At 41.7% G+C, this 9,174-nt stretch overlaps 1 protein-coding gene across 8 annotated transcripts in view; it reads left to right on the forward strand.

The window, feature by feature from the left end:
• ST5 (suppression of tumorigenicity 5) overlaps positions 1 to 9,174 on the forward strand; it is a 236,646-nt gene that overhangs the window by 169,500 nt on the left and 57,972 nt on the right. For all 8 annotated transcript variants that reach the window (XM_025197391.1, XM_006018213.3, XM_006018216.3 and 5 more), the window contains one exon: positions 1,592 to 1,661. In XM_025197391.1, the coding sequence (XP_025053176.1) occupies positions 1,592 to 1,661 (70 nt within the window). The remainder of the gene's footprint in view (positions 1 to 1,591; positions 1,662 to 9,174) is intronic.

Raw genomic sequence — 9,174 nt, forward strand, 5'->3', positions numbered from 1 at the left:
CCTGCAAGTTTCATCTGAATCAGGCAAGAAATGACAAAGTAATAGGCAGTTTTGTGATTCCCCATTATAGCCTATGGCCGAAACACCATTGAAATTCTGAAACAGCTCCAAAACAGTTTTGGCCGAAATGAAATGGGACAGTGATTCAAAACACCGAAACAAATCACTGCCCCTCTGAAACGGCAAATCCAAAATGAAACACAGCCATTCAGACAACCCTATGAAACATCGAAATGAAACACTGTCCCTCCAAAATGCCAAATCCAAAAACGAAACGCAGGTGTTTCGCATGATGTATTCTGTATTGTTTGGCTATATCATTCAGTGCTTGCTAGCACCTAAATTATGAGAGATTAAAAACACTGAAGGAGCATTAAACTACTGTGTGGGCACTGTCTGTACAAGCTTCCAGTAGTTCTGCTAACAACATTGTGCAGATCCTTATTATTGTGTGATCCTAGACAGATTTCTGATTAGCCCATGTTTGTTAAATGTACATGGCTGATGTTTTTTGTAATTATACAGACCATGGTAATACAGCACAAACACAAAAGTGTTTCAGCAAGCTTGAAAAAATGATCATGAATGCCTGTCAGCCTAGGCACAAATCCATTCACCTACCCCTTTTCCTTTATGATAATTATTGTTTTAAAAAATTATGTTTAATTTGGTCTGCCATAAAATATTATTTGCCTTGGCATACAAGTGAGTGGAATTTTGCAGGATTGTGCTGTTCCCAGTTCATAAGATGATCAGTGTCCCTTGGGTGCAGTGTGTGTGTGTGTGTGTGTGTGTGTACTTTAAATGAAAACTTTTGGTGGAAGAAGAAAGGAGAAAAAAACCCAACCTGGATATAACTGCAGATATGGGACAAAATACCAGTTGATTTTGGTCCTGATTCCCCTGTTCACTGCAAAAGCAGTTTTGTGTAGATGCGACTTGAGACCCATATGCTTTTGTAGGCCGGTGGCCAAATCCTCCAGTGAAGTATAGGGCCTCATGCAGCACTGTTGCTGGGTTTCGGTCCTAAGGTTGGGATCCATAATCCATGCCAGCGTGCCCTGATGCAAGGTGGATCATCTGCTGGTATTGAACTGGCTTAGAAGCTCCTTATCATGGCTTCTAGTATAGAGGGCACAGACAGATTAAAACAGATGTGGCTTGGATACCTCAGTAGTGCAAAAATTTCCAGCTAGGGTTTCAGATTGCTGAAGCCTTTGAAACCCAGATAAATTCAAGCATACTTGGCACACAGTAGCCTCAGCATCAAGGAGTGTGAAGTGAAGTTTATGCTGTATAATTACCTCTCCAAAACTTGTGCTATTATTCTTGGGCGGTGGCCAAGGACCTAGTTCTAATTCTTTGAACCTATCTTATAAGGTTTAGAAGGGAACAATCTGGTAGATATTCTTCCCCACCAACATGATTCATTCAAAAAAGTAACAGCTGGGTAATAATGCTGCACCCACTTTGAAAGACTGTCTTCTAAGTACCCAGGCTACTTCAAACTCATCAGTCTCCTGATTGAAAAGAGGGCAGAAGAAAAGTCTTGCTATAACAATAACAACATGTGGGGTGGTGTCTGTTACAGTGAGACCTTCTCTTTCATGCTGACTGGAGAAGATGGCAGTAGAAGGTTTGGTTATTGCAGAAGATTACTGGTAAGTACATCAGTTTCAGTTCTTTCCAAGTACAAAAGTCTGTTGCGTGTCTTCATTCCAGGGTGGCACTTACTCTGTGCAAAAATGTGGCATTACCACAGTCTTGGGACAGGAGCAAATCTTTTGTGGGTTTCATGGAAAACTATCACACTGAAAGTTTTGAAATCTAAGAAGTTCAGATACAACAAGAACTGACTTGAATCTTGGTCTGTGTCAAACTGAACTAAATCCTTTAGGAGGGTCATAGAACTATGTGAAACTTTGGATGCAGTAGAGGACAGCAGGGGGAAAGCTGGAGGGAGTGAACGTGAGGGTAAATTAATGGTACACCTAAAAGCTAAACTACCCTTATTGGAACAGGCAAATGCAATAAACTTGGGGGCCAGCAGCACAGCTCAATTACTTCTAATGTTTGCCACCACTGGAAAATAAATAATAGATAACATTGGCAAAGCTTCCTTGGAAAAAGTGAGCTAGAATGATATTATGGAAAATATTCTCTCCACCAAATAAAGGGAGTATAAAAGTAACAAATTTATGAAAATATCAGTGAGCTTTATATCTTGCCTAGATCTTACCTTTGATTGTGGAAGTTCAAGACAGAAGTTCCTGGATCAAGTTTTCACTTAATATGCCCAAATGTGGATACAGAAAGGAATATTTAATTAACTGGCCAATAGGTTTAATTCTAACATTTTACTCATTCATGCACTATGAGGAGAAATTTGTAAACTACATAAAATCCATTGGGCAAAAAATAATAGGAGGAAACTTTGAATAGCATGTGCTTTCACTTGTTACCAGAAAGCGATTAGAATCCCAGGACAATGGCATATAGGATAAACAGACTGGCAATATGCTACATTTAATACGTTTGACCACCAGAAGGAGAAATAGAAGTTGAAGAAAAACAAACTTCGCAAATAACTGCAGGTGAAATCAGTTGTGAAAGATTCAGACTTATCTTTTCAAGAATTAGTTCATTCATTTACTCATTCCTAGAATAAAATGTGGGAAAATAACTTTAGAACTTCTGGAAAAATATATGGGAAAGATGTGGAGGAAGACTGCTCTGATTATGAGACTAAATGTCATAGTTTGCTTTTTTTTACCTTTTTTTTTATTCAGGCAAATGTAGAAACAAAACTCCAACACTGGAGTAGTACACAGGAATTGCATGAGGTAGGGGTTATTGCACATTTACAAAGGAAATAATATACAACAATTCATCATCTGTATGATCAATATAATGTTTACATATGGTAATATTCAAACAATCTTGCTAAAGACACTGGCTTACTGGTGAATATATAATATATGTATTAGCTGGAACTGCCTCCACTTCATAAAGCATATCTAGGTTATGTCTGGTCTACTTAATTTAGCTACAGTACTGTTTTGGTCCCTATATATTCTTTTATTCATTCTTGCCCTAATTTCATTTACTAAAGTTCCCACTCTCCCATTTTTTACCTAGTGCAGTTTTCCTCCCATAAATATCCTAGCTTGAGAGATGAATTTTTGAGCGAGGTAAAGCTCAGACAGTATCATTTTGGAGCAGTAAAGAGGTCACTCACCACTGAGATTTTACAGTAGTGATTCTTAACCAGGGCATTGCAGCATCCTGGAATGCCAAGAGACCATTTTATGGGATGCCAATGGGATGCCATACAATAGTTGCTCTGTTAGGTGTGCAAATACCTACACAATTCACAAGGTAAACCCAGAGATTTCCAATAAGGATCTATAGGCTAGGGACAGAAATTATACACACAAACTGGTATAAGTGGGCAGAAACCGGTTCAAATCTGTAACAAACAGAAGTTCAGTGCACATAAACTGCTTTCAATAGGGCTGAAACTGGTTTAAGATACCCCTGGATGGATGTAGTATCAGACTTCACTGGTAAAATCAGTTTATTGAACTTCCATCACAGATCCCCTCCAGAGTCAAGTTAACTCACGGTTCCCCAGCATCCCAGGATGCTTTGCACCTCCCCCGTAAACTCCCCCTCACAGGGTGGGCAGGCTAGCCTTGGCCTAAGGTGTCTGCTCCAGCCAAGCATGGAGGTGTGCTCTAGTGCCCCCTGGCTTCTGGGCTGGCCACTGCACGCACGTGACTGCATTTCCAGAATCAGAAGTGAATGTCTGTTCACTTGCTTACCGGTTCAATCTATGCAGTTTAGACTAACCTGCAAAGATTGAATTGATTCAGCCTCAGGCTTTTTGACTATCTGTACTTAGTCATAGTGTCAAAAACCTTCTGAACTGTTGTGGTCTTTTTGGGTTCTTTGCAGCAGGAGAATTTCTTGTATTTTTCCATAGTAAAAAAAATTAGTGAAAACTAAGAGCTGGCATTTTCCAAGGGGTGCCCTGAGTCTAAAAAGGTTGAGAACCAGTGCTTTACAGACTGGAGTTAAGTGATAGTGCTGTTGAAGAGGTGAGAATAAAACGGGTTGGTAAAGACATGCTTAAATGTTTTTAAGAGGCTATGTATGTACTATAAGGGGATCTGTTGGGGTTACTAATGACAGTGGGCCTGCACAGATGCTCTTAAATGAGATTTTAATATGACAATGACTGAACGCACAATATAAATGCTGGAAAAGGTAACATGGGTTGGGATTTTCGAAATCTCTCAGCACTGGTCCTCGGTCCTTCTACTGAAGCAGATAATCAAAGTAGGAATGGTCTGTGCAATGCACTTTTGAAAAGTTGTACAGCCTTGAGCAATATAAATTGGAATAACAAAGACTTTTAGTGTCTACAAGAATCATTTTCCTAGTAAGTCTATGGAGACACTATAGAATGAGGACATTAGTAGATACTGCCCATATGAATAACCAGATTATTTAAAATATAGGTACATCAGAAGGTGTGTGCAGTGATCCTTCTTGGATCATGGGAAGGAAAAAAGAAATAGAATGAAGATCTAACAGTATCAGATAAGAAGATGAGAAGGAAAAGTGACTGGCAACATGTTGATTTGGCTTGTTCCGCCTGGCTCTTGGATGTAGGGCTGGATTAGCTACTGTGATCTCTGTGCTCAGCAGACATAGCACTGGCATAACTGGCCTTGGGGGGTAGCTTCACTGAGAGAAACTTCTCCTTAGCTAGGAAGATCTGATGGAGGAACTTCTACACAGATCGCTTCAGTGTTGCTAACACAGCAGAGAAGGGAGTGATGTCTGCAGGGAGTTCAGCCACTCCCTTGTTCTTGTAGTTGTTTATAGGCAGTGGAAATCAGAGTATCCTTTTGGCTGTTCTTACTTGGGGCATGGGGGAAGAAGCCTGCCTAGGGCTGCAGTGGGGTCAGAGCAAAGCTGCGTTTGGAGCCATTCCTAACCTGTGCAGATTGGCTGCCATCCAGCCATTACACAAAATGTTTTAGAAAATTGAAGTGAATGTAGGAAAGTGAGTAAAGAAGATCCTGTCCCCCATGAAGTCATTGCAGATCACTGCAAGGCAAATAATGCACTATGCTCCAGGGGTACAGTGTGACACAGGTGACTGCACCAACTTAGAGGGATGCAGAATTTCAGAAGCTGCAAGGGACATTTGCAACACTTCCTTGGCAGCAGCAGAGGTCCTGACATGATTGCACTGAGGATCTGCTATAACATGCCATGTAGAGCTGTAAGACAAACTGAAAGTGTTATAAACCAGTATGCTTTCTGGCAGTGGTTCTCAACCTTTTTAGGCTCCAGACACCCCTCCATAACTTTTGTGAATTGAGCTGCACCCCATTTAAAAAATGAATTTATATACTATAGAGTTAACCTTGTTGTAGAGGGACCAGGCAGTGGAGACAAGGGAGCAGCAAGGCAGAGAGAGTCTGAGCCTGCCCGTATCTGCTTATCTCCTCATATTTTGCTTCTTGCTTATCTTCTCACATGGGGTGCTATGTAATATTTCCTGTGCCACCATTCAAAGGATCTGGCAGAACCCCAGATTGAGAATCACTGCTTTAGGGCATGAGGTAGCCTCTGTTGAGAAGGGCCAGAGTGATACCTCTCTATGAGCAGGTTATTCCATGACTGGCAATGCTGGGTTTCTTGGCTCTTTCTCTGAAGCACCTGGCACTATAATAGACAGGCTACCAAGTTCTATGGACCAATGGCCTGATGTCCTGCATGACAGTTCTCTGACACCTATTTCCTTTGGTGAGGACTACAGGTTCCTTAATTTTTCTTACCAAATATTTTATTAAGACTGTTTTATTTTGGAATGTTGTCATACGAACTGCTCCACGAGTTGTTGTTTTTTTTGTGCATTAGATTTTTTCCAGGGTTTTTTGATAAAACCCTGCCAAAAGGACCTCAAGGGATACAATAACTATTACATTCTGTTTGTACAACAAAGTTCTACATTGCATCCATTTTACATATATTTATATTACACTGTTTCATTTTAAAACAGGATTAGAGTGGAATGTAACCTATTGTACCATAACAAACAATCTGCAGTTCCACAGACAGTAAGACGTTTTCCGATTAAATCCTAGTACATCTAAGACAACCAATTTTAATAGCTTTCCTAGTGATCTGATATGAAAAATATGTATTTTGATGTAAAAGGAAATGGCTGGCTTATGTTAGTCATGTTACCACTTTTGAGTATACTGTTTTAACGTGGTTAGTTTGCTACCTCCTGTAATAACACAAGAGTTCCTCAGTTTCACTTTTTTACAGTAATCACTTAACTTGATGTCTTAATTATTTGGCTTTTTCACAAAAGTACTAAACTGAAGCCTGTTCATTATATACAGAAATCATCCATGGCTTTTTTTTTTTGGTTTGATTTTGTACATCTTACCTTGACTGAATGCCTGAAATATACAGTTAATAAAAACGTGTGAATTTAGACCCCAGATACTCTCCACTTCTATATCCATTTATGCGTTTGCAAAGAGGGTGGAAGATAGGTACAGAATGCTCTCAGTAACCTGAGCAAACTGACCTTTCACACCTACTTTGCACTAGTGTGAGGCAGTGAAGACCCAGCTTTGAAAGTCTGGTGTCTACTGGCAGCACTCAGGCTCCGGGGCCCCCAGTGATGGAAAATATTCAAAACTTTCCTTGTGGAGAAGCCAGGAGCTGACTTGTGCATCCCAGAAAGTGGGTGAAGCCAGCCAAGGAGAAGACAGAGCTTCATCCTTTGGGAGGTGTGCTGAGTCATTGCATCTCTCAGGCTACTTTTGCTTATCTTATAGAACACTGCCTGGAATTGAAAGCTGCTTCCTCCCTGTACAGCTCGAAGGACTGCTGCAGCCTCTGAGCTGCTGTGACACGTGATCCCCATGGGTCTCACTGGGTGTGCTGCTGTGGAAGTTGCTCCTGATGTTGCAGACTGGTTGTTCTTTGCTGGCAGGGCTGTACTGAGGTGTAAGGCAACCCAAGACCCTATCCCCTTTTGAGAAACAGGGTCCCAATTAGTTGCTCTAGGAGGCAGTTGATTCAAGGGAATTGATTCAAAGGAACACACTTTGGATATGGGTTCCTATCACTTGTAGCTGACCTCCAAGAACACAAAGATTTTAAAATAAACCATAAGGCTTGGAAATATTGGGATCTTCCTTCTCAGCAGCTTTGTGCTTATGAAACAGAGCAAATGGTTCTATGGGCCAAAAATTAAATCGGGAAAGGGGGAATATTTACATTAAAATAGAGAAAGTGAACCAGCCTCGTCTATAGGGCCTCATCTATGAGGGAGTTTACTTGTGGCCTATTTTTATGGGCTTCAGGGAATGTTATATGGATTTGCAGAGAGCTCGTTAGAGTAACTTTCCTCTTTGGTCCCCAAAGTTCTCCTAATAGATCTGATCTCCTGTGTACACATTTTAAGAAATATGCATTAATCTTCTACAGCAAGGAGTCTTCCTCACTAAATAGAGAATTTGGAATCATTTGTACCCAGGCCAGAACTCTTCATTCTCCTCCCGCACACCTTCATCACACAGTTTCATGGGGTGTTTGTGTCTGGATTCAGCCTACAGGCACAAAGCACAGTCCTCAGGCTGGGTTGTTCCTGACTGCACTTGAGACCTGTTTCTAGTTCTGAACAGGTCAGCCTGCTGGAAGGGCCACATGAAGATGATGGGCTAGGCTGGCACAAGAGTAATGATAAAGGTCCTATCTGACACAGTCACCTGTTTGCTGTGGACCTGCTTTTCCAACTTCTTATTTCTAGTGCATGCATGCCCTGTAAACCAAACCAGCCACAAAGCAGGTTGGGCTTGCAAAGAAGGAGCCCACCTGTTAAAAATAAACTGTCAGACCTCATCTACTCACTGCAGAGAAATGATAGTGGGCAGCTCCTTCGTCCCTTTGGCATCATCCACCTTGATACATGCCTTCTGTTTAGCTCACTCACATGATCAAATTGTGTTCTGCTCTGTGCAACATAACACAGCAGGAGAACCTCACAGGGAGGTTCTCTGGAATAGGCCCCTTAAAATTGTAATATAAACTATTGTTGGTGAGACAGGACCACCCTGCGGCCCCTCCCTCCTCCTGGTGTCCTCTGTTTGCATTCTGGCTTAGGTTTGCTCCCCTGATTGCTCCAGTTTCAAAACAAGCCCTAATGCCAGGTAGGATTAAAGCAAAGTGCAATTTCCAGTCTGCCACAAGACTAATGCCTAATCCAAATGGATATTACATTTCCTGCTGCCCTTGCTGGAAGCAAGTAGCACTTTTTTTTTTAAAATCACAATAAGGGATTGCTGTAGGTAAGGGTCAGGCATCAGCTTAGTAAGAACTGATTGTTGGTGAAGCTCTAACAGCTCTGACAGGTCTTGCTCCATATCCATAATGTTTATCCAAAGCTAATCCTTATGTCTGGCAAAAGTGAGCCTTACACAGCTGGACCCTGCTTCATTTCCATGATGGCCCCTTCTCAACTGTACCCTTCTAAAGGTTAATCCTTCACCCCTCATGTTTTCTCAGTCCCTAGCTACCTTTGGGGGATTCTGAGATCCACAATCCCATGTTTCCCCCTTTCTGTTATCAGAAGGTATAGTACATTTCCCTTCTGAACTCTACAGGTTTCTGCTAGGAATCCCCTAGGTCCGCTTCTGTGACTTTCAAAGTGAGGATCGAGAGGCTGGGTTTCTCTTTCTACTGGCTTGCTAGGCTCATTTCCCCTTCTCACCCTTCCCACACTGCCATTTGTGGCATCTTCTGGCACAAGCCACTACAATTAGAGGGGTGTAGGGAGGACATAGAAACTCCCCATTGCCTTATGGTTAATGTGCTGATGCACTGTAGTGAGCATGCTGTGGGCTAGTATTCCCCAGTTAGTCATGAGAGGCTGAAATCCTTTGGAAAGAGGAAGGAGGGAGCCTCCTGTCTGCTTTTGGTATCTTTAAAACAATCCAGACAGCTGAATTATTTATTTGAACAGCTGGCTGCTGTGCACCAGGCAGCAACTTTTTGTCTTGCTTTTAAAGCAGGAGCATGTGACAGCCCAGTCAGTGCAACAGTGTATTAAGAAAAGGGCTCCCAATGCTCCTGCTG

Source organism: Alligator sinensis, unplaced genomic scaffold (assembly GCF_000455745.1).
Source record: "Alligator sinensis unplaced genomic scaffold, ASM45574v1 scaffold502_1, whole genome shotgun sequence".
Classification (NCBI taxonomy): domain Eukaryota; kingdom Metazoa; phylum Chordata; order Crocodylia; family Alligatoridae; genus Alligator; species Alligator sinensis.